General features: G+C 40.0%; 2 protein-coding genes across 2 annotated transcripts in view; one reads left to right on the plus strand and one right to left on the minus strand.

Annotated features, from left to right (window-relative positions):
- Positions 1–9,102, plus strand: part of dnah6 (dynein, axonemal, heavy chain 6) — a 54,420-nt gene extending 45,318 nt beyond the window's left edge. Inside the window, exons 71-81 of the mRNA XM_035659553.1 lie at positions 447–593; positions 753–891; positions 3,508–3,627; positions 3,819–3,940; positions 4,325–4,454; positions 4,648–4,775; positions 4,886–5,077; positions 5,837–5,897; positions 6,066–6,217; positions 6,731–6,953; positions 7,199–9,102. Coding sequence (XP_035515446.1) covers positions 447–593; positions 753–891; positions 3,508–3,627; positions 3,819–3,940; positions 4,325–4,454; positions 4,648–4,775; positions 4,886–5,077; positions 5,837–5,897; positions 6,066–6,217; positions 6,731–6,953; positions 7,199–7,302 — 1,518 coding nt within the window. The 3' untranslated portion in view covers positions 7,303–9,102. The remainder of the gene's footprint in view (positions 1–446; positions 594–752; positions 892–3,507; positions 3,628–3,818; positions 3,941–4,324; positions 4,455–4,647; positions 4,776–4,885; positions 5,078–5,836; positions 5,898–6,065; positions 6,218–6,730; positions 6,954–7,198) is intronic.
- A 5,880-nt stretch (positions 9,103–14,982) lies between these two features.
- The window catches only part of chrna8 (cholinergic receptor, nicotinic, alpha 8), a 41,795-nt gene continuing 32,358 nt past the window's right edge, over positions 14,983–24,419 (minus strand). Inside the window, exons 7-10 of the mRNA XM_035659377.1 lie at positions 20,340–20,534; positions 19,706–19,792; positions 16,790–16,899; positions 14,983–16,140 (exon numbers count right to left, since the gene is read on the minus strand). Of these exons, the coding sequence (XP_035515270.1) occupies positions 15,544–16,140; positions 16,790–16,899; positions 19,706–19,792; positions 20,340–20,534 (989 nt within the window). The 3' untranslated portion in view covers positions 14,983–15,543. The remainder of the gene's footprint in view (positions 16,141–16,789; positions 16,900–19,705; positions 19,793–20,339; positions 20,535–24,419) is intronic.

The raw sequence follows: 24,419 nt of genomic DNA on the forward strand, positions 1-24,419 counted from the left end.
GCACAGAAAACATAACCTCCTTAGCGTAGGTAATAATGCCAGGCTGTGGTAGTAAAATGAGACTAGGATCCTGAGGATTGCATGCTTTTAATAACATTAACTAGATTAATAAAATGTAAACCATTCAGTCCCTGAATCCATGGTTTGGACACTTGTAACTTGATATTTAGCTTTCCCTGAGCCTATTAACTACTGTACATTAGGATTCAATAAACAAAAAATAAAGCTGGCTTCAAGGCCATTACATGACTATCTAGACACCAAACCTACTTGGTCTTAGATGAAACACTTAAGCTGATTCCTAAATACGTTTTAATAATAAACTCAGAAACAGTATGAACACAGCATAAAGTGTACTCTGAGCTCTTAGTAGTGACAAAAAGCAGAACTCTCTGTGGTCTTCTCAATAGCAGCCATCATGTGTGCCTCTGTGTTGTTGTTGCCAGGTGACTAATGAGCCTCCTAAAGGCCTGCGAGCCAACATGCGACGAGCCTTCACAGAGATCTCCAGCAATTTCTTTGAAAACCACGTTCTGGAGCGCCAGTGGAGGAAGATTGTCTTTGGAATCTGCTTTTTCCACGCAATCATCCAGGTTACACACTGTCTCTTAAAATCCCACACATCATAGATCATTACTGCTTTGTGTGCCTGTGTATGATTCACTCTCTTTTATGCTGTTGTACGTGTTTTGTGTGGGTATGTCCTTTTATTTATGTCCTTATTTATGTGGCTTGTATTGCACATGTCTTAGGAGCGGAAGAAGTTTGGTCCTCTGGGCTGGAACATTCCCTATGAGTTTAACGACAGTGACAGGGAGTGCGCTCTGCTCAACCTCAACCTCTACTGCAAAGACGGCACCATCCCTTGGGACGCTCTCATCTACATCACTGGTAGGGAGGCCTACACACATCCATTTAAACGCGTACAGGCACATACAGTATGTACAGCACAAGCTTATACATTAGGGATTGTGTATGTGTGGCATACTACTCCAATCACATTGTTTATATGATACACATTAATGTGGCTCTGAAAGTACAACATTGTGAAGTGCAATGTGCAAAGCATTACATAAAACCTCAGATTGTTTGGCTTTAAACAGACGAAGTGTGGATGGAAACAGTCTCTTGCTGTCACTAAGGTTTGTTTGTTGTGTTGCCAGTGTGTGGCACGACTGCACACTGTTGTTTTGTCAACAGCACACACATTTTCAGCATCATGTGAAATGGAAAATGCAAAATGTTTGCTGATTTCACAAAGCGGGGCAGTTCTGTAACACGATTTCACTCTGTTCTGCAGCTGTGATCCCGTGTTTGTTCAACTTTCACTCAGTGAACTTTTGCTGCTCTCTCTTGGCTTTGTGTTTATAGAAATTAAATTAAAAGAAAGATGTTCCCATGATCAGCAATGCTCTTTTTCTACGTCAAACCCAGCAGATAAAGAAATGAAAATGTTGCGGCTGTGAAGTCAAATCACGGCATTTATCATGACACATGGGAATGTCCGCCCCATTGATATCTATGAGGGTAGACTAAATATTAGAAACACCTCCCAGTATAACGCAGTACAATTCAACAGCACCACAAACTGCAATCTCCAAAATGACCATAAAGTTGATTCAACATCTCTCAGAACATTATAACCTGCATGAAGGTAGGATTTATTGCAGGACTGTTGTACTCGACTGTATGACTTTTAGCTGAGTCTACCTAATAAACTAAACACTGTGTTTAATCTATCTGTGGCAAATTTCGGTCAAATGAAATTAGTTGACATATCTTTACAAATACTGACATAGTTTAAATGGAAAATTACATTTCAGGACAATTTTGTCATAACCATACTTTAGCAAGGTTATAAGTTTAAACCTTTGTCAATTACATTTTTATCTAAATTTAGTTACTATGTAATATACTCTGGACACACAAGAAATTTCAGTTGAATTTAATTATGTCAGTTTAATATTGTTTGTCCTGGAGTTCCATAACATCCTTAAAGTTATTAGGAAGGAGAGGGAAGGATCTCTTTCATTAACAATACTCATCATATCTCTTAAATTCATTTGTTTCCCTAATCTGGTTTTCAATTACACCTCCAAATGATTATGTTCAGTCTCGGTGGAGCGCGCCACTCCGCCATCAAATTGATGTCTCTCATTGTTGTTATCACACTACTGTGTTATTAGTTTAATCCTTTATTCTAACAGTCCTTGTGTGCCAGAGCTACACACTCTTTGTGGGAAAGAATTTTGGCTCAAACCAAGCATGATATCGCCTTTCCTCTTTTAGGAAGAGCGGTTTCTCTCTTCTGGGGCAAAAAAGAAAAATCTCTGCCAGCTTTAACAAGCCTGCAGCTTACTAAAGGCTTCAACAGAGATTTGTCTGATTATTCCCTTCCTTCCTTACTGTCTTATATAACTGTGTCTTTACAGTAAGTATGGATTTTGAAGTGTTGAATTGCAAATGTTTAAATATAATTTAAATTTGATCTCCTTTTTATGCTCTTTGGTAATAGCTACCCTCCAGCCATGCTTGTCTTTTCACAAGTCCTTTTGCGTGTCTTCATGTCATTGCCTGCTAGCCACACATGTCTGCCTCTCAGTGCTGTGTCAAAGAACTGAAGACAACCCTGAACAAAAATGTGTGGCTGGTATCACACTATTGTTTACATCTTTTCATGTCACTGTGAAAAAGGTTATTGTATGATTATTGTTAATGTAGCTGTATGTTTAAACTAGAACTTTGTAATTTGCGTATAATCTTCTTTACACTTACATATATGTAATAAACAAATTAACAGTCACAATGCAAGTCAGACCACGTGTTTAGCGCTCTGATGCGAGTGCGTCTGCTTTTCTCTGTCAGCTGTGGGAGAACTGTACATAAAACATGGTGAAGCAGCAGCGCTTCATTTATGTAGTGTAGAGAAAAGAGGAAGTATCCAGGGTTTAAGATACTCCCATACTTGAGATTATGTTTGGTCTAAAGCTGCAATATGCACGTTTGTGAAGTTTTTATTAACATTTTAACAACAATAAATAAATAGGGTGTATAATGCAAACTGTATCTGTGCATGACCCCTTATATCCAAACATTCCCCAACTGCCTGCCTTTGGAGCCTGACTGCTGTTTGTTTATTTTCTTGAAATTGCTTCTTTTTTGTTTTTGAATGCCTGTGATTGTAACTGTGACGGTTTCCTTGGCCTCAGGCTCAGTGTTGGCTGATCAAGATGAGTGACATGGTGCAGTGTGAAGCTGCCCAGCTGAGGATATTTCTTCAGGTTTTCCTTTCTCCTGACATTGTGTACTTGACAGTCATTCATCCATATTCAAAATGTTTCTTTAGACTCAGTGTTTTATCATGCTGATTCTGAATGGAAATTTGAACAATTCGAGAGTGGGACTAAAGCAGAGATGTTCATTAAAACCAGCACCTCCTCTAACAGTTACAAAGAAATGCTGATGCAGACTGATAACATCATGTGGTCTTTGTGTCTGTCTCCCCAGGTGAGATCACATATGGAGGCAGAGTGACGGATGCCTGGGACCAACGCTGCCTCAGGACAATCCTCAAAGGCTTCTTCTCGCCTCAAACCCTGGAGCCTGGATACACCTTCTCCTCATCAGGTATTTCAATCAAGCTCTCTCCTTGGCTCTCTGTCCGTACAAAATAACAGGAACACATTAAATATAATGGAATTCAATATAGCAGGTGTGTGTGTGTGTGTGTGTTTGCAAAAGTTTTTCTGAGTGCATGCTCATACCAGTATACTATACATTTTCTTTGGGTGAATTATTTTGCCACTTGTGTGTTTAAGGTATCTACTGTGCCCCAGAGACAGATGAACTAGAGCAATATAAGAAATATATTGAGAGTCTTCCAATCATAGATGATCCAGAGGTCTTCGGCATGCATGAGAATGCCAACCTGGCCTTCCAGGTGAGGGACAATAGTAGTATCTTACCTAAAAAACATACACATCTGTAAAACCTCTGTACATCCCCTTCTATCTGCCTATCTTTTTGTCTGTCCCTCTTTAGATATATACAATCACATTTGATATTCTTTTTACTTTTTTGTGATGGAATCATATGAGCAGATGTAAACTAATTGACTTATTATTTGTTTTCATTTTATTAGTTTGTTTTGCATTTTAACCAATAAATGTCATTGTTTATGAACCTATACATGATTTAATCTGGAGCTGCTCATACAGTTTATGGCTGGCTATAAAAAAAAAAAGTATGAGAGTGCAACTATAAAATATCAGTAAATAAGTCTGTGTGTGTGTGTGTGTGTGTGTGTGTGTGTTTGCCTTCACAGCGCCAAGAAACCATGACTTTAATTAACACCATACTGGATGTTAATCCTCGCTCATCAGCCCGTCATGGAGCTAAAAGTAACGATGACATAGTGTGCGAGCTCGCTGAATCCATCTTAGCCAAGTTACCTGGTACACACACACACACACACACACACACACACACACACACAGTCAGATACTGGTTATTTATTTTAATATTTTTGTATTGTTTACTCTTTGTAAGTCCTGATATTTAGAGCCTGGAACATGGCCATCATTTATCATGTTGTACTGTGTTTGTTTGTTATCTGAGTTGTCTTTCTGTCTACCTGTCCCTGTGCAGCGTGTCTGGACATGGATGAGGCGGTGGAAACTTTGTTTGTCCGAGACGAAAATAGCCGCCTTAACTCCTTGACGACTGTGTTGGGCCAAGAGACAGACCGATTCAACAACCTGCTGAGAGTTCTCAGGGTGACACACACACAGCCAGTAGCCAACTTCGGTCAAAGTTTATTTCTTAGGGCTCTTCATTGTCCTTTCCACCAGCCCACTGTGACGTATGATATTTTTGTGTTTCCCAGTTGTCTCTCATCACTCTGCAGAAGGCCATAGCAGGTCTGGTGGTGATGTCAGAGGAGATGGACCGGATATACACAAGCTTCCTGAACAACCAGGTTCCCACCCACTGGGCGAACTCTGCCTACCCTTCCCTCAAACCCCTGGCCTCCTGGGTCAGAGACCTGACCCTCAGGACCTCCTTTATTCAGGTTTGGATGAGAGCACTTGCTAACATTTAGTTGTATTTACAGGATGTTAAGAAGAATTTGGCTCAATAAAAATAATTTCGATAAACATGTAAATTAATCTATAAATATGATAATAGGATTCCCTTCCTTCTACTGGCCTTTCTTTGTATTATTGACTCTCACACACACTGAGATCTCACTATGCATACTGGTTTGTTAGTCTATGTGCGTAGTCTAGTCTATTTTTGTGTGTTTTCTCATCAAGTCAGAAAACACTAATAATACATGAAATTTCTGCGTTCTTTCCAGAGGACAGACGCATCTCTCTCATTCTCTCTCTCCTCTCTCTCCTCTCTCTCTCTCTCTCTCTCTTCCTCCCTGTACACCCTCTCTCAGCCGTTTGGTTCATCTCCCCTGACTTAAGCTGCTCTTCCGTAAGACTGGTCTGAACATGTGCATTGCACAATCACTAAAATTCACTCCCTCACACACACACACAAAAGACAAACGGGACTGTTGCATTAAAGTGATAAGTAGCCGCTGAGTCAGACTGCACATGTTCACTACCTCAGAAGAGAGAATCCACCTCACTGTGTGTCCAAGTGGAGTCACTGAGTCACTTTCTGGTCCCATAAGTGAAAGGATGCCTGGAATGCTGCATTGCTTGTTGAAAAGTGAACTACACTACACATTGAAAATTATTTAAAGATAAACACATTTTAATTACATCTCTCTCTCTCTCTCTCTCTCTCTCTCTCTCTTTCTGGCTTGCTAGACATGGATCACACACGGTCCGGTCAGCCCAAATCTTTCTGGATCTCTTTCTTCCCTCAAGGCTTTCTTACTGGTAAAACACTGCAGCACCAAAATATCTTCCATGTTTGTAATGAGCCAGAGCAGCAAGGCACATTTCAAAGCTGCTCGAGTATGTATGTTTGTATGTATGTGATCACAAATGCTTAAAGATCATAATGAAATATATGGTACATCTTCTCCTCTGCCTGCTGGCCTGTAGGGGTGCTTCAGAATCATGCCAGGCACTACAATCTGCCCATTGATGAGCTCAACTTCCGCTTCAACATGATGCCGGTGTACAGGGACCAGGTAGCAGTCTGTGAGGCTCTACGCACTCTCCCCAACAACACTAAACTGCTCATGGATGAGGAGGTACCGGAAAAGGGGAGCTGTTATTTGCATGTGATGTTAAATCTAGTCGGTTCCAGTTGTTGCATTTCACACAAGATTGTTGCAGCTACAGCTGCTTTGAAATGAGGTCGTGTTTACTCTGTTCACAAGACAAGTCCATACGAAAACCCTCTCTTGCAGTATTCACAAACTCCAAAGTGGAAGTTTTCTGAACACCCCGAGTTCATCAGTTTGTATAGTGACTTCCCATGTCGTAACCACAAGCTCATTTGAAAGCAGCGTACTATCAAGGCAACAGACATCATACATGTCCATGGGAGGAATAATAAATAATACTAAAAAAAGGTTTGTCAACAAAAAGTAAACACTGAAATAGTGTCTTTTGTTTAACTGTATAAAGATTCAGAAGGCAAAGAAAATGTTATGTTATGTTATGTTGGTAAACCATGTCCAAAAGGAGCAGCTGCAGTCAGAACATTGTGAAAGCATACTATGCACCACTGCTACATAATTTACTTTTTGTGTACACAACAGTTACCAGAGCCAGAGGACGGCGTGCTCGTGCATGGCATGTTCATGGATGCCAGTCGCTGGGACGATGACAACATGGTGATTGAGGATGCGTTACCTCAAGTGATGAACGCTGTGCTGCCAGTGGTGCACTTTGAGCCACAGCGGAACTACGTGCCTGAACCAGACCTCTACCACGCTCCTCTTTACAAGACCTCAGCCAGAGCCGGGACTCTGTCCACCACCGGTACATACAGGGACCCTCACTCACATACTAGTTTACACTTTAGAGCTTTACATTTGAAGGCATTTAGCTGACACATTTGATGCTGCTTGGAGCAGGCGGGGGCTTATTGTTTTGCTTAAGGGCAGTTTAGCATAGAAGTACACCTTGATTGTTTTTGGTGTCCAGAATCTCTTAATCTTTAAGCACTGTTCTGGATAGTTCATTTGATTTGAATGTCCTCACCCTTCATTTCTGTCTCCCTCCAGGTCACTCAACTAATTTTGTTGTGACGGTAATGCTTCCCTCCAAGCGACCCAGCGACTATTGGATATCAAAAGCTTCTGCTCTCCTGTGCCAGCTGGATGATTAAGTCTTTATTAGAGGGCAGAAAGGGATTTTAAATGTGAAACCTTGATTTAACATTGAAGCTTTACGCTGAAAGTGGACTTACTTCACATAAATTGTAAAAAACTCTTCTAATCTGCTTCCTTTGTACACTCATGTATCGGTGGAGGTTAATATCAGTTATATGCTCATCCTGCTGACACTTGATGAGAGCAGTGGAGTACATCCAGATCTCTGAAGATGAGACACACCGTCTCCACGCTGTAAACACCACACACCACATAAACTCACATACTGGAGAGCTCCATTCTTGCTGTGCGATAAGTCACTGGATGAAATGCTTACTGAAAATTACAGTGCACATATAGCCTCGGGGAGAGAAAAGACGGAGGGATGGACGGCAGAATACATACAGTATATGGATGGACGGAGATGGGTGGCCTGACACATGGATGTTAATGGTTCACAAAGAGCAAAAAACAGGATAGCTAAGAGGGATGGGTTGAGACAGGAGAAGAAGTGATGATCATCAAATGATGAAATGTTTCCGCCACAACCCCCACACACATCAGCAGCCTATTTGTGTCACTTAGGGCATGCAGTGCAAGCACATAAAATATGTCCCTTCGAACACATTAAGTACACCCACTGCAGTAGTGGGGCAGGGTGCAGACACACTTAATCTCTGTCTCTGTCATACACACACTACCTCCTCCACACCTTACTGCTCTGCTAACGGCAAGCAGGGACGGGCATATATAACATTTTATTTAACATCAACATGGGGAAGAGCAGCACAAAAAAACTGCAGGAGCTCATGTTGCTGTAGAGAGGAGGATAACTTATCAGAAGCATCTTTTTTTTTTCTTTTTTTTTTGCCAACAAAAAGCTCAAAGCTCTACAAATTAAAACCATATTACATACGCCCGCATTTTGTGTTTAAGGGTAATTTAACAGGTTATTTTGACTCTTTACATTATAAGTTTTGCACGCTGGACAAAGCAAAAGTAAGATGTAACATGCAGGTACACTGTTCAAATTATAATACAGTGATAATATGGTTAAATGTGCTGCATCATGATGGTTTTTTATTGAATCTATTATCTGAGAGGAAAAAAACAGTCACAAGTTTGACCAATGTACAACATTTTTCACGTTTGACCCCCATCATAGTTTCTCCTTCTCGCTTGGGGAGGGTAAAAAGAGGCTGTCGCAATCTGCAACTACACCACTACCTGCCCAGTAAATCCTATACATCGGCCCTTTAAACTACCCCTTTATATACAATTAAAATAAAAACAATTCAGTTTTTAAAATGTATATTTCGTTTGGCACAAAATAATGACTGAATAATGATTAAAGGTGCCTTCAAAGGGTTGACAAAAAGAAAGCAGGTTTTGGGGCTTTATTTGTTGTCTTTATACCAAAGACCGAGATAATGTATAGAAACTGCTGTTTACATTACAAGTATGACGCTAGTAATGGAAATATTTTCAGAATGTTGCGTGTAGTACTCGAATGTTGAAGTGGCCCTCCTATGTGTATAAGATAAGCCAATTTGAGGGCCCCTGTTCTACCTGATTACCCGTCACAGTTTTACAGTGTCTTTCTGGTCATCATTCAGTGTTACCTTTCCAATATCTGTCATCTCCCGCTATCACTTCCTCTGTCCTTCACTGTCCCACATGATGCACTTTGATTATTACACCGACGTATTCTGTTTTTGTGAAGGTCGGATGTGTAGCAGAAGCGATGTCATGCTAAAGCTTTCCTAAAGCTGTAAATGGTGATGAGTTTTTTTATTTGTCTATTAATGTCACTTTCATACACATTTAATCACAGATAGTGAAAACAGACAGCTTGATGCACCTGAAAGTAAGTCTCTGTGCTACAACTCTTGCATTGGGAAAGAACAGTGGTCCAGTTCAGTTCATTTAATTGTTTTAATTTTGTGCAATTCCTTCCAACCAGTGAGTACACCACAACTGCATGAATGACTTCACACATGCATGATGATTTTCTGCAGCTCTTGTATCAACAGCAACAAAATTACTGGCCTCCTAACCTCTTTTATTAACCTCCTTTCTGCAGATCAATCCTTTATTGAGCTGAGATTATGCACTATGAATAACTATGAATGTACTGTACTGTTATTAGAATAAGAGTCATAATGAAGAGGGGGGGAAAGGAGGCTTGAAGGAGTAAATAAGATTACATGCCCCAGTCACTCTGAACCAGATGAACAATGTTTTATCATCACACACACACACACACACACTTTCATCCCCGTGGATTAAGTCAGAGGGAAGAGGACATGGTTGATGTTGGAAACAGATGGGTCCAAAGGAAAATGTTTTGGGTTTTTTTTAAAGGGGGGGAAAGAAAAAAGTACAGATTAAAAATGATAGTGTGTGAGATTGAGACATAAAGCAAACATAATTAATGAAAACAGCTGTAGGACAATCAGGGCAGCTGTTAACATGAATATATGTCAACTAATCGACATGTTTGCAATGATGAAAAGAACAGATTGGCTGTGGGTCAGCTGTGCTCTCACTGGAGTGCTTTAAATTTGGTTTAATGATGTAGACAACAGTCATCTGAGCTGAACAGAAAATGTGTGATTAGGCAGTGTTTGCATATAAAATGAAACTGTCTAGGTCACACGGGTTAACAGCAATAGATTTCATTAAAAGTTCCACCACAGCAGTGACTTTCAGGTTTGTGGTCATACACTCAAATATTATCCAGCTTGCTTTGTCAGATTTAAAGGAATAGTTTTAGCATTATGGGGAATGTGTAGGGCTGCTCCCTAATAGTCGCTCAATCATTAGTCGCTGATAAGAGTCTTAGTCGACCCACTTTTCATTAATCAGATGAAACAAAAATGTCAAACTCTGTTCAGGAGCTGGCCTTGTCACCAGGACTGGGGTTATTGCAACACGGACCTTTCGTAACAGTGAATCACCTATTCCTATTAGCTGACTGTACCTGGACTGGGAGCTCCAAGGACAGGGGGAGTTTAAAACTGCTAGCGTAGCAGCGGGGCACCCAGTGGGGTATACTGCTCACTAGCAGTGCCGGAATGTGCGACCGAACCACAAACGTGCTACGACTAGTCGACTATTGGCTTGATTAGGAAAGACTTTTGTCAGGGGGAGCCCCAGAAATGTGCATATTTGTTAAAATTGATACCTCTCTTGTCTGTGCACAGGACAAACTGGTTAGCTTAGCATAATGGCAATGCCAATATTTCGGCACAAAACCCAATGTCGCGTTTTACACTTTTTTTTAAAAATGTTACAGTTACCTTCATATAATCCCCTGTGAAAGCATAAATTGTGTTTTTTAGACTCGTTTTTTGTCCGAATTAAACAGATGACCTTTGATGTTGAATGGTGAGCTTTAGATAGGCAGATATTGTTACCTTCAGATAGAGCTAGCTGAGAGTATCTGAGGGTGTGACCCTGAAGAAGCCTTCCACCTCAGAGGTATAAAGTCACACCTGGCAGGGCACGGTCTAAACTAGTGCAGTCCCCACCTGAACACCAGAAGGGTGCGTGTGTGCAGGCAATTATTCTACAAAACACATGGCCATATAGATCTTACAGGAGGGGCAGCTGTGTGGTCTTTACATTACACTTACTGAACAAAGTCAACGGAGATCTGTTCCAGTTGACCTGGCACCAACAGTGGCCCCAAAGAGAGCAAACATTATTCACCAGGATTGTGTAACTCACCCCCCACTTACAACCCAGTTTGGTCTGTCCTATCTCAGGACCAGAAAGAGGGAAGCAACACAGGGACGGTCTTGCAGGGGAGGGTGAACTGGGGACACTGTCTGTGTCAACTCAAGCCCTGTTGGCCAGTGAAAGATTTGTGCATTTGTGTGTGTTTGCATGGTGAGATACAGTGTGGGGCAAATCCAGCCACCAACAGCTGTCTGTCTGCGTGTAGTGAAGCCTGAGATTAGATTTGACCAATTTGAACATGTCATCACTCTGCTGAGCAGCATTTGGTGTATGTGTGTGTGTGTGTGTATGAGCTGCCAAACGTCCTAACTAATATCGCAGGCAGTGAGGAGATTGGATCCCTCCTGACATGGTCTATCTCTGTCATTAATTCCTGCTGGGAAATGAGAAAGGTTGCTGAGCCTTGCTGGCTGAAGACTCACTCTTACATGTTCACCTATCTGAGCTCAGGTTAACCCATCAGCTCGGCACATAGATAAACTTAAAAACTTTGACTAACTGTGCGGTAGTCTGAAACTTTGGCTGCATGCACATATAACTATACCTGAAAAGCAAATTAATGATGGAACACACACACACACACACACACCCCATTTAGAAATATTGTTCCCAAGACAGAGAACCCCATCATGTTTGGATTTAGTGTATACGAAATGTTAATATTCAACTAGAATGAAATTAATAGTTTCTTCTTCCATTAGTGTGGAGCAATGCTGAAAAATGTCAGTTTTTGTTTGTCAATCAAAAATAAAAAGGAAGAAAAAAAAGAGAGCAGCCTGGTTTCATAAATCAACAGATGCTGCGCTCAGCTGTCGACATCTCTATCACACTGTGTCATTCTGCAATGAACGAGTCCACGCACAAAACACTAAAACATCAAAAATGATTTGCTGGAGATTTAGACAGCTTGGGAAATGTACTTATTTACTTTCTTGCCGAGAGTTAGATGAGAAGATCGATAGGCCTACTACTGTTGTGTCTGTCCATTTAATATAAAGCCAGAGCCACGAGACTGTCAGCTTATTTTATCCCAAAAGGGGAAGACACAGATTAACACAATTTGGCCTTTTTACTCTGCTTTTGTATGATACGAGTTAATTAATGCACTGTAGTAGGTTAAATATGAAGCTACAGCCATCAAAAATACTGGAAACATGAGGAACCTGCTAACCTGGTGTTGTCTAAGGTAACAAAATCTGTGTATCATGACCAGTAACTTCCTGGAGTCTTGCTTTAGGGGTGCTGTACAGCACATATCTGACAGTGGTAGCGTCCAATCTTCTTATGTAACTGTTGGCAAGAAAGCAAATAAGTATATTTCCAAACTGTCAAACTAGTTTAAAACTTTTAATCTTTCCTCTTTTCTGTCGGTTTGAGTTTTTTAAGCTCTGAATTGCCACATTTCATAGAACTACATTGTATGTGAACAATAATATGGCATCACACGCTGTGATTAATCAGGCACATCAGGCAACAAGCTGCCATTACACTGTCAGTCCAGTTAGATTGACGACAGCGACCCTGTTATAACCCAGTCACTTAAACGAAAGGAAAAAGGCTGCTCTGAGAGCAGTACTGGGTGAATTGTAGCATGTCAGCCACTCAAATGCCAGTAATTATCACATTTCTCCTTTATTGTCCTCAAAATAGTCATGTACAGTGAGCAAGGAGAATGAATACTGAGCAGAGAGGCACAGACCACAAAGAAAAAGACGCTCAAGTTGACAGAAATACAACACTGGTGATTAAAAAAAGCCTGTGATAGCATGGCAAAAGCAGACACCTCATTTTACATGTACTTTTCAATATCAGTCAACACGATTTCACATTTGCAACAGTGATATTTGAGCTAGTCGTATGGTTTCAGCTTGGATCTAGCTTTGACTTGTAAATTGCAAAATGTATTTTACCCTGAATACCTTATAATCCTTTCATATTTTCAGTACAGACTCATTTTAGAGGTTCCATCATTCATTCATTTGACGCACTATGAACACTTTTACGTCCCATAAATGCTTCTCACATGAAAAACATATGCTCAATAGACATTAACATGAGTGAGTAACAATAGAAATGGGTCAGGTTATCTCACAAAGTATCTACATAATTGGCTGTCATCAGTTGTCAGTCCAAGTCACATGTATGTAGAGCTTACTCCACGTCTCTCATATGAGTCATTACGTCTCCACTGTTCATATAGTCCAAGATCAGTCAGTGATCAAGATTTTCAAATGATTCCTCGATCTGTTACGCAACATACTTAGAGCAGCTAAAAGCAGCCTCTACCCATTTCTGTCCATGAACTTTGACATGCAAAATAACAACCCAGCATTGGTTCCTTAAAATAAAAAACAATGAAAACAATTTTATTCTTTTAGATCATCAGTAATCAGTTTTCAGTCTTCACCTGCAGTAACCCTTACAATCTGCAATCCTCACAATGTGGAATGACAAATGGGCATTGTTAGAGGAACAGTTGCCACTCGTTACATATGAAGCTATGGTCAGCAGCCATTTGTGCTCTTTTTTTAAACACCATATTTGTTGTGTTTAAACCAAATAAATCTCAGTCCTGGAGTCACAGAGTGAATTGAAGATAGTCAGTGGGTGGCAGCTATTTGTCAGCACTCGGCCCATTGATTAACTGTAACAACATGAATTCAATTTCTGTGACTATTCGGCAGCAGTCACACATGCACTGTATTTAGTTGTTTTCATTCTTCCTCGATTCCACTTAAAACTAAAATGGAGAGGTCTGTGAGCTCAGTTGCTTGTGTAAAAGTGGGAATTCACATGTGCCTTCTACCACTGAGAATCAGAGGGGATTCTCGGGTGGTGAGAAGAGACAAGGTTTAACGCAAATCTGTTACATAAGGTTACCCAGTAATCCTTGTTGCATGTTGTTGCTGCAGATTAGAGAAGACAGTGTTTGCCTTTCGCTGAGTATTACAAAGTAAAAACAAAAAGGACTCTGCACTACAAAAGATTAGTGCCAAATGCATCCGGGTGGTTCAGACTTCTGAATCCATTTGAAAATCCTTCACAAGAACAAATATTGTCTTTCAACCACTACTTGTTTTTTGATCTTCATTGTGAGTTTCTCCCCAAATATAGCAACACATACTGTAAGTCAGATAAATATTGAATTGCTCTCAAAAGATAAATGCATTGTAAATGAATAAGTGATTTACACATAGCCAGAGGTTTTTGTATGCTAACCACACTAAATATACTGTTTAACACAAGTAATAGAGGCAACGAGAGGATGTTGGAATATCCCTTCTGAAATGACTTCACACTTTCATAAACTGTCTTGAAAAGAGCAAAACTGTAAAAATGTCTTTGAAGTCAATTAAGTATGACTTTCACTGGTATTCACATTTATGGGTACAGAACCTGGGTCTACGCTGTGCAAGAAGGAAATGAGGAGATTGGTGGCAACAAAGGAAATGCAAGTAAATAATGAGGATAACTAAGGTAAGTAAGAAACAACCTAATATAAGAGAGTGACAGGATGGAGATGTTTAAAGTACAGCTGAAACAAGTAGTCAATAAATTGATTATTAATAAACCATTTGAGTTGTTTTTCAAGATAAAAAAGCCTAACGTTTGTTCTGTGCAGAAGTGATGCTTTTCTTTGTCATATATGATAGCAAACTGAATATTCTTGGGATATTATAACAGACATTTTTCACTATTTTCTGACATTTCTATATACAAAAACGACTTATCAAATAAAATGAAAAATTATCAGATGAATCGAAAGTTAAAATAATCATTAGTGGCAGTCCTAGTTAAAGCAGAAGTAAGATGTACAGTGCTGTGAGTTAACACGTCAGTAGCTCTCAGTAAATCCACCAACTTAATAAAAAATATTTCATCTCAACTTCACCACATTTATAAAGTAAGATGTAGATTTATTTACAAAATACAAAAAATTAGCATCACTAGAATAGAGGCTTGAAAAAAACATTTCTAAAACTGTTTATTGAACTCTATTGACTGTACTGTATGTAACTGCTGAAGACATTAAGACGTTCCTAGAAGATGAGAAGTGCGACAGTGGGGGTGGGTGGGGGATGAGTAGAAAAAAGCAGCAGAAATGCAAGAGCTGGAAGTGAAGGAGAGTTAAGAGTATATTCTGATGAGACGTGAAGACCAAGTGGTGGCAGGTAAAAGATGTCAGCAGGGGTACAGATGAAAAGATGAAAAGTGCATTAGTGTGAGTTTCTACATCATTAACTACTGCATGTAACCTCAACCTCCTACGTGGCATACTGTATGTTCGGTGTTAGCTAAGAGAGCCACCTTGAAATGGAAAAAATCACATCAACTCCATACAACCATATACTAGCGAGAAATATGGGAAGATAGAGGGAAAGGTTTGGGTCTGATGTGTTTGACTTCACATAGTTGTAGCAGGGAGGCTTGTGTGGCACAGTTCTAAACGTGTCAGGATTTCTAATGTTAGCTTTGCCTCTCTTTTTTCCTCTCCGAGAGGGAAGAGATCAGCCTTATGTGAAGTCTTTGGACACGGCCTCAATGAAATTGGGAGCTGACATGAGGATGGTGAAGGTGCAGATGATGGAGAAGAGTGAGAAGGCCACCAGGCATAACCGATCCACCACCGCTGCTGCAAACTTCCACTCGCTGCAGATCGCCTCTCCCTCGTCCTGCTCCCGGAAGCGCCTGGCAATATACTGCACTTCCTCCAGGATCCGGGAAATTTCCGGGACCTGCTCCAGTAGCAAAGTCCGCGTCTGTTCTGAGTGGATGTCATGTGGAGAGGAGCTGTTGGGTCGGCCGCCCCCGCCTCCGCCGCTGCACACCACCACGCCTGAATCTGTGCTCGGTGGGAAAGCAGGGTTGTCCGTGCCCATTGAGTGGTAGCCGAAGTAAAGGTTCATGTTCCCGTTGGTTGTGGTTGATTGGGTGGACGCCTGCCCTGGTATAGTGCTCATCTGAATGCTACTGGTGCTGGTGTGGTGGGGGGGAGGGGGCGAGTACTTGTAGCTTGGGGGAATGCTGGAGCTCACAGCTGACTTGTTTTCCTCTCCAGGTTTCTTCATGCGGAGAAACCAAGCGCACCAGTTGAGTAGGATGACTCGGACCTGGATGAAGAGATGAGATAAGGCGGAGAGATGGAAGACAGGTGAGAAGAGGAACTCAAGACAATTAAGATGTTAATTGAATTGAATTGATATGAATGGTTAAAGGAAAAATAGAAAAAAGGCAGGAAGATATAAATACAGAGAGAAATCTAATATAGTCTTATGGCAGTGTGCCATTATAGAAAAGTTGGTGGATTGTTCCATGGTGTCTTTCCATGTCTTGTAATTTAATCCCATCCCATAATCCCATTAAACCCACATTTAATCAAAAGCTTTATCAACCTTAAAATAAAACCTTAAAAATAAATGAATAAATAACAGTATATACCTGCACGGTTATCACCCAATGGTAGTGAAAAATGCTGCTTATGGTGGCCTCTTAAAAACAGTTAAAGTTTGCTAAAAATGCTTTTTTTAGTCAAACCTTTGCGTTGACACAACCTGTGAATAAATGTAACTTTATTATTCCAACAAATTGGAGCCTTAGCCTAGTAACAGCCTAGATGAGTAGTTGACCGTGCCAATATATATAAGTCGTGTGGTTGTTTGAAAATAATGCACTGCCTAGCGCAAATCAGAATTGGCTATTCTCAATTTTAAGTTTGCAGTTACAATTATTTATTTGGTTTAAAAATGATTGTTGACCTACCCATTTAGGCATCTTCCCTCCATGGGGGTCATGGTGGTGGAACTGCAGTACCAGGACTGTTACTACTACAGACAAGCCCACAATCATCATGGTGCTAGCAAAGTACTGAGCTAAAGAGGAGAAGAACACATGAGCATAGCATAGCAGTTTCCATCTGGGATGGAGAAAAATTAGTACAAGGAGAAATCATAGCCTGTTATCTGAATTATTTTCATTTTCAAAAACCTATATATTTACATACAGTATCAGAGAAAACGTGAAGAAGAAGCATGATAGGGTAAACATTTGGCAGGACTTTTGCCAAGTCAGTTATTTGGTTGGTTAGTCAGTGGAGAGTTTTTCCCCATCAACAAACCTAAGGTCATAACACCACAGGGGCTGGTAGGAGGATGACGAACATTTAAATTCATAGTGTACAGACCGGCCAAAAAAAACACACGCTTGCAGGCATTTAAAAGCCACAGAGAAATGAAAATACATACCATATGTAAGCTTGCTACCTTGTCTACACACACTACTACACATAAACCACGTGTTCCCCTCTAAATAAGAAGTCATTTTTCATTTTGATCCAGCTGTGATGTCAGTAGCCTCACAGAGAGGCAGACCAATCACATTTTCTGTAAACATGTCAAAGTGTAATTGGAGCTGTATGAAAACCTGTCAGAGCGAACGCTGAGGAGCATTTTATTTTGTCTTCAATCTATCAGTTCTGCTCCATCTGCAGTGTGTTAATATGTGTACTCCAATAACGGCGGGTTTGCTAATGGCTTCGTTTTACATCACTGAACTACCAAATGAAACCGAGCATCCCTGTCTGCAGCCTCCCCTCCCTCCCGTCTCATGGCCGGCTGCCTTGTCTCTTCTGGTCTGTATCAGTGTGACCTTATACAATGCAACTCATCTCCCACACCGAGAGTAATCTTCACGTCCTGCATCAGCAACCTCCCATGCCCAGCCCCTCCCCTCTCAGCTCTGCCTGTGTCGCCACATACGTTATACTGCCTGTAGTGTGAATATGGGGGGTAAATATCTCAATGATAGTCTTAAGATATAGTTAATGAGGAAAAATCTCCACACTGACCCACCAACCACGCTGGAGCACATGCTGTAGCCTGTCCAACATGCGCCTAAATCTCCACCATCATATTTTAATATCATGAGTTTTAATGTGGAACACTTCCCCATATTCTGCTTTGTTTCATTGCAATTTACCAAACTGCTTGAATGTACTGTCTTAAAGGAACAGTTCAACATTTTGGGAAATATGTTTATTTACTATTCTAGCCAAAAGTTGGACGAGAAGATTGATACCACAGTTGTGTTTCAACAAAACTCGGGGGAAATTTTCAGTTTGCAAGAAAAATGATCCCAGAGCTTTATGCTTTCTAAACTTACGGAGACAAGAAAAAAAGACAGTTCTGGAATCAGTCACACAAACAGGCACGCTCACACACACTGTTGGTGTGTCCGTTAATTTGTGTACATTATTGACATATATAAAGATGGACGACATTACAAAAAGTGAAAAGTGAAGCAGAAACATCACCATCGCCCTCTGATGGTTGACTGCAGTATAGGTCATAAAGCCCACTGACTCCATGCAGCTAGGTTCCAAACAAAACTTTGTACAGTCAAAATGGTTGCTGTGAAAATGGTCCATTAACAATGACATAGCAAGTAATATAAATAATGTTAGCTATGTCAGCTAACATGCAGAGGACGAGGCGGTTTCCCAGAGCCAGCAAACCAGCTTTAGACAGCGATACTCACAACTGTCCTGCTACTTTAGCTAACATCACAACAACATTGAGTAAGCTGACAGTAAGCCTCAGTAAGCTGAATGTCCACCACAAGTCATTTAAGATGACCTGACACACAAATCCTGGACTGGAATGGCTTAAATAACAACACGCATATATATGTATTACAAAATTGTGTTGTGTGGCTCAGTCTGATCCACTTTGTTTGTTTCCCATTATAGATCCAGGGAAAGCCAGCGGACCATGAGGAGATATTCGCAGAATTTGAAAAAAAAGTGTTTTAGAAACACATTACCTACAATCGCTTTCCCCGCATTTAAATCTTGTTTGTTTAATCCATATAAAACTGTCAATTTGAGTTAGATTTATCTTTCTACTTTTGGAAAGATCCAAGTCAGCTGTTAGTAACGGATTACAAGTAACGCACATGAGAGCGGGCTTCACCTGTACTGCAGATGCCAAGGTTTGCCAAGGTATTTGCCTGAAAGAAAAATGTGCACCACCTGTCTTTTGACTAGGATGCAATGAGGACGGAGCAAAACCCAAAACAAGAGGCAGCTTCCAGTGACAATCTCTGGCCACATCTGACCACCTTTTATACCAAAATCTAAAAAGACAACAGTTACATGAAGTGCTGTGCCTCCTGAAAAACACTGAGACCTCCACTTTTAAAAGTTGAACATAATGACAAAAACTTATCTTGTAGCTAGTGGTCTGCTGGACTTTTAAATTGGTACGTAACGTAATGACATCTTCAACGTTAAAGTTGCTCTCATTGCAGTAGCAATCACACCCTAAAAAATATCCAAATGGAAAGCAAATTTTACTTTAAGTCATTTATTAAATAGTTACTTTTTTAATTTTACCTTAGTGGGTTTTTGAAATGGTAATTTCCACTTCCTTGAGTCATTTTTTATGGGAGTAATTGTAGCTTTATATTCACCGTACAGACACTTTCTCATAACTCTGGGCCAGCGTTTATTTCCCAAATAATGTCAAACTATTCTTTAGTTTAAGTTATCTAAATGTTACAAGTCTATCACAAATAGCTAATCATTTTGTGATCATTCATTGATTTTTCTTTCTTTTTCATCACTTTCAAACTCAGAAAATCATCAAAATGAGCAATAATTGGAGCATTAATGTGTCTTACCGATCAGAGGAACAGAGTCTGAAGTGGCGGGCATGATCTCTGCTACCAGTAACATGAATACTGTTAGAGACAGCAGCACTGTGATTCCTGGAGAAAGAGTCAGTAGACAGAGAGATGAGCAAAAAAGTGTATACATTCTTTCATCACAGTACTTTTCTCTTCAATGGTCACTTGAGAGTACTCACAATAAATGCATGTGGTTGCTTTAAAACAGCTGTGGATTTATTTTGGAATATTCACTATCTTTTCTACGCTCAAGGGATTGCAGTTGTATTTACTCTGACCCTGTCTCGCTGAATGGCATTGTGAAACGAGCTGGCATTTTCAGGTCCAGGTGATTATCTTTTCTGTGTTCATTATGGAGCTTTTATTCATCTGCTAATGAATAAAATCCGACACAAATGCTAATTCACAGCTATAATGTCAGCATTAGCATAGAGCAATGACAAATAAATGGGTTAGCAATAGCGTCGGGACCTGGTATGCTGAGATCACCAAGGCGGGGGAGAGACAGACATTTTTGTCTGCATGTATGATTATAATCATGAGTCATTGTCCCTGTTTTTCAGTGTGTGTGTTGTTGTGTGTGTGTGGTGTGTGTGTGGTGTGTGTGTGTGTGTGTCCTGCCCTGTACCCAGTGAGATCTTCTCTCCAGAGTCAGCAGGGAGTAGGAAGACCAACAGGGCCAGACCAGAGATAAGCACGCAGGGGATGAGCAGGTTGAGGCCGTAGTAAAGTGTCCTGCGGCGCATGGTGACCGTGAACGTCACATCGGGGTAGGGCTCCTTACAGCAGTCATAGTACAGCTCATTACGCTTGGCCGGCACACCTGGGGGAGAAATTAAGAGGGGGGAAAGTGTCAATTAGAGGTCAAAGAACTATAAAACGAAGGTCTAGTTCTCAGTGCTTGCCTGAATAATAATTATGAGATCTTGTAAAATAAGCCGTTAGTGTGCAGATGTGGCTACCGCTTTCAGTATGAATGCCATTTTAAAGTTAATACAGTTGTTATTGGTACCATTTAAATATGGTTGAAAGAGGAGATTTATGGTAAGAAGGTTAGTTTAAAACATTGGACAGAAAGGAAAAAATTTGATTCAGTGAAAAAATGATAAATGCTCCTCTTTCACATTGTCAATGTACCTTTAAAGAAGGTAATAATGCAGTTTACTGCAAGCAGACATTTTATTTTAACATATACAGGGCAGTAGGTTATGGATTTAATATCAGTCTTTCCAAAATCCTTCAAATATGCCACTAAATCCACATTTATTGTATCTGAAGGTACATTTCCAGACTAACCAAACACAGATAAAGGAGATGTTGTGATTTTAGGAAGATTAGGATTTTGCCATTAACGTATTGTCTTGGAAACCATGTGGGAAGCAGCTTGTCGCTGAAATACAGCAAATGCACTCTTGCCTAAGTTAATACTATACACAATACAATGATGTTATGATGTAATCTTTTATATAAAACAATAATCTGCTTAAAACTATTGTGCATAACAACACATTTTAGCTGATCTAAAATCACTCTAAAGCATAGCTTATTGTGTTCTAAACAGACAGAAAGAGGTTAAAGTTCAAGGGTTGAGTCATAAATAATGTTTTTGTCAAAATGGCAGCCACCTTTTTGAGAGCACTCTTTTAATTCTGAATCTGTACACTGTCTGATTGGCTGTAAACTCTTGGTCCTTACTGGATCTGTCATTGGACGACATTCAGTGAAACAAAGACTGGTGAAGTTTATGTATAGTCCAATGTCACATCCAGTGTTGTCAACAGACTTTACAGCAACAGTTCCTGATGCAATGCAAGGCCATTTGTTTATATAGCACAATTAATATTGAGTGTCAGCTCAAAGTGCTTTACAAATTGCTTTTATAAGGTAAATAAAGACAGGATGAAAACATCAAACGAGATGATCAATAAATTGTAAATTGTAAAACCAAAACAGGGACCAAAGTTCAATTATAGGCAGCAGTGAACAGGCAGGTTCACATTTCACAAATCTATTTTTAAACAATTTTGACATAACCATATGTCCATTTACAGAGTTATTGGTGGTGTAACTGTCCCTCCTATTCATACCAACTGTGAACAAATCCCTTTCTAAAGCAACTTAAATGATGGAGGACAAAATCCACAGTCGGGTTCTGTGTAAAAGTACATTCTAAAGTTCACATAATATAAGGCTTTAGCAGTCTGCATTTGACAAATCAAGTGGGTATTAAGCTGCAAACTTTTTAGTATTAAATCCCTCCTTTGTGTTACTGTCTGCTGTGACTCATTAAGGAAACTGTCTCTGTCACAAAGGGGGAATTTAATACTAAAAGGTCTGTAATTTTAGAAGATACCCACTTTTGTCTCACTCAGACTGCTAAAGCCTCATATTAACTTTAGAATGTATTTTTCCACAGACTGTAGATTTTGTCACCCATCACTTACATTGAAATTGCTTTAGGATGAGGACTTTACAGCTAGAAGAGACAGGTGGAACAAATACAGCAACCAATTACTCCATATGGGTGTACATATGGGGATGTGAGTATAGTTTCAAAAGAGTACTCCAGTGATTCAGCATTGCACACCTACAGTGTGCTGCAATAATGAGTCCTAAAACAGAAATAAAAAACAGAAATAAGTTAGCATTATTGTACTTCCGGTTCCCTCCTCTCGTAGTCAGTGGGGATTTTTTTTTTAAACTTTCATGTTTTATTCTCCAAGATATATAATATGTCAGTAAATACCCCACCTGTGAATTTTAAGGTTGTCTGTGAAATTAAACGTACATGGTGTACACGGAGACTTATCCGCTCACTAGTCCATCTTTACAGCCTCGTTGTGTTTATATTTGCACTCTTGCAAATTATTTTAATCCAAACTTTTCAACTTTTTCAACTGACGCTAACGTAATGCAACTGTTGAGTAGCTCACTTATAGCACAGAGCTTATTTTCTGCAATAATCCAAATGTAAAATCTGCTTTTTACCAGGGTGATGCTAACTTCTGGGTTGGGAAAAAATACCTTCAGCATTCTATATCACTGTCAGATTCACATCATTTTAAAAATAGTATCAAAATCGATGCAGCCTGAGCCTGACGCCTATATTACCCACAATGCAAAACTGCAAGAAGTTTGGTAGGAGATTCAGATGTTGTATAGTAGTAGCAGCTGGTGTTGCTGCAAGCTGCTAGCCCGAGACTTTTTTCATTTTCAGTCTTGTACTAAAAACAAGTTCTCTAGGACAAGGAACATAAAATGTATGACTTTAGGGAAAATTGGAAGGGAACTTAGGAGAGGTAATTCAAGAGATGCTGCCCTGGATAGCTGTCCGAGGTGAGAAAAAGGCAGAAAATGCAGAGAAAGTTGTAGCAATTAATTTATTAATAGCAACATAAAGTCCAAAAACGATAAGTCCTATAAACAAATTAATCCAAATGCATATGAGCTACATATGTTTACTCTACAACCTTAGTGTTGAATGTATCATGTTAAGCATAGGTTGGGCAATAGGTACAGCAAAGATCTATCAACAAGCATATAGTGCAGGCTTACATTCAGATCTGAACTTTGCAACCTTCAGATTGTTGTCAACTTCAGATTACCCTGAACCTTCAAAAACTAAATCATTTATTAATCTCTAACGCTTATCGCCTTATTTGTCTTGTTGGCATACTCTCATTTATGCAACTAATCTGCCTTGTACATCCGATCAGCAACAGAAAACAATGTGACCTTGTGCTGGTCACAGTCAAATAAGGACAAAAAAAACTTTGTGTGGTTGTGAGCATGAGAGCTAGTACATAGTTAGACGATTAGTAAGTGTGACTTTGATAGATTGCATGCACAGGACATTTGTGGACTACAGGTAGTGTTATCTTTTCCCTCTGATTAAAAATCAGCAATCTGCAAACTGTGTGTGTTTTTGTGCGAGAGAAAGTCACTTGTGGCTCACAGTCAACAATCAGTAAAAATCACCTTCAAGTGCCCCGAATTTGATTATGATTCAAGCATCACTGTGCAGCTGTATCAATCATTCATACCTTTAAGTGTTGTGATTCTGACTGAAGCCCTGGTGCAACAATATTAGCAACATATTCAAACTATGCAAATCATTTTGTGGTTGAGATGTCACAAAAAAACTTGATTTTAGCCGTGTGTGTATGTGTGTGTGGAAACTGTTCATTCCTGTAGAAATTCAATTTAAAATGCACAAATTCAATTTTCATTCATTTAAACTTTGTCACCAGAACGCTGAAGAGAAATAGCCTTTTTTGGATGGATTGCAGACCTGCAGATGCATCCACCACATCCTGTGTGAGTGTGAGTGTGTGCGCGTCTGTGTGTGTGTGTGTATGCTGGCATGGGTTTTTTCTGAGGCACCAGGACAGTGTGTGTTCTTGGCCAGCTTGCCGCCTGGCTGTGCCTGAATTAAGTGAACCATCCCTGGGCCAGCTGTCACCACACACCCCCATGACCCCTTCCTCCATTCCCCCAGCCAGCTGGGTACACTCACAGCTCACTTTGTGTGTAAGAATGTTTGTGTGTGTGAATGTGAGTTATTCTGTTGGCCTCTGATTAACACCCAAATTTGGGTTAGAGATGATGTGACTTCTTCATTTCCACATGGAGAAAATATTGTGAGGCTTAAGCAGTCTGCAGTAGACAACTCAAGTGGGTATTAAGTTGCAAACTTTTTAGTATTAAA

This window comes from Morone saxatilis, unplaced genomic scaffold (assembly GCF_004916995.1).
Source record: "Morone saxatilis isolate NCDOM2014 unplaced genomic scaffold, NCSU_SB_2.0 Contig17, whole genome shotgun sequence".
Taxonomy (NCBI): Eukaryota; Metazoa; Chordata; class Actinopteri; family Moronidae; genus Morone; species Morone saxatilis.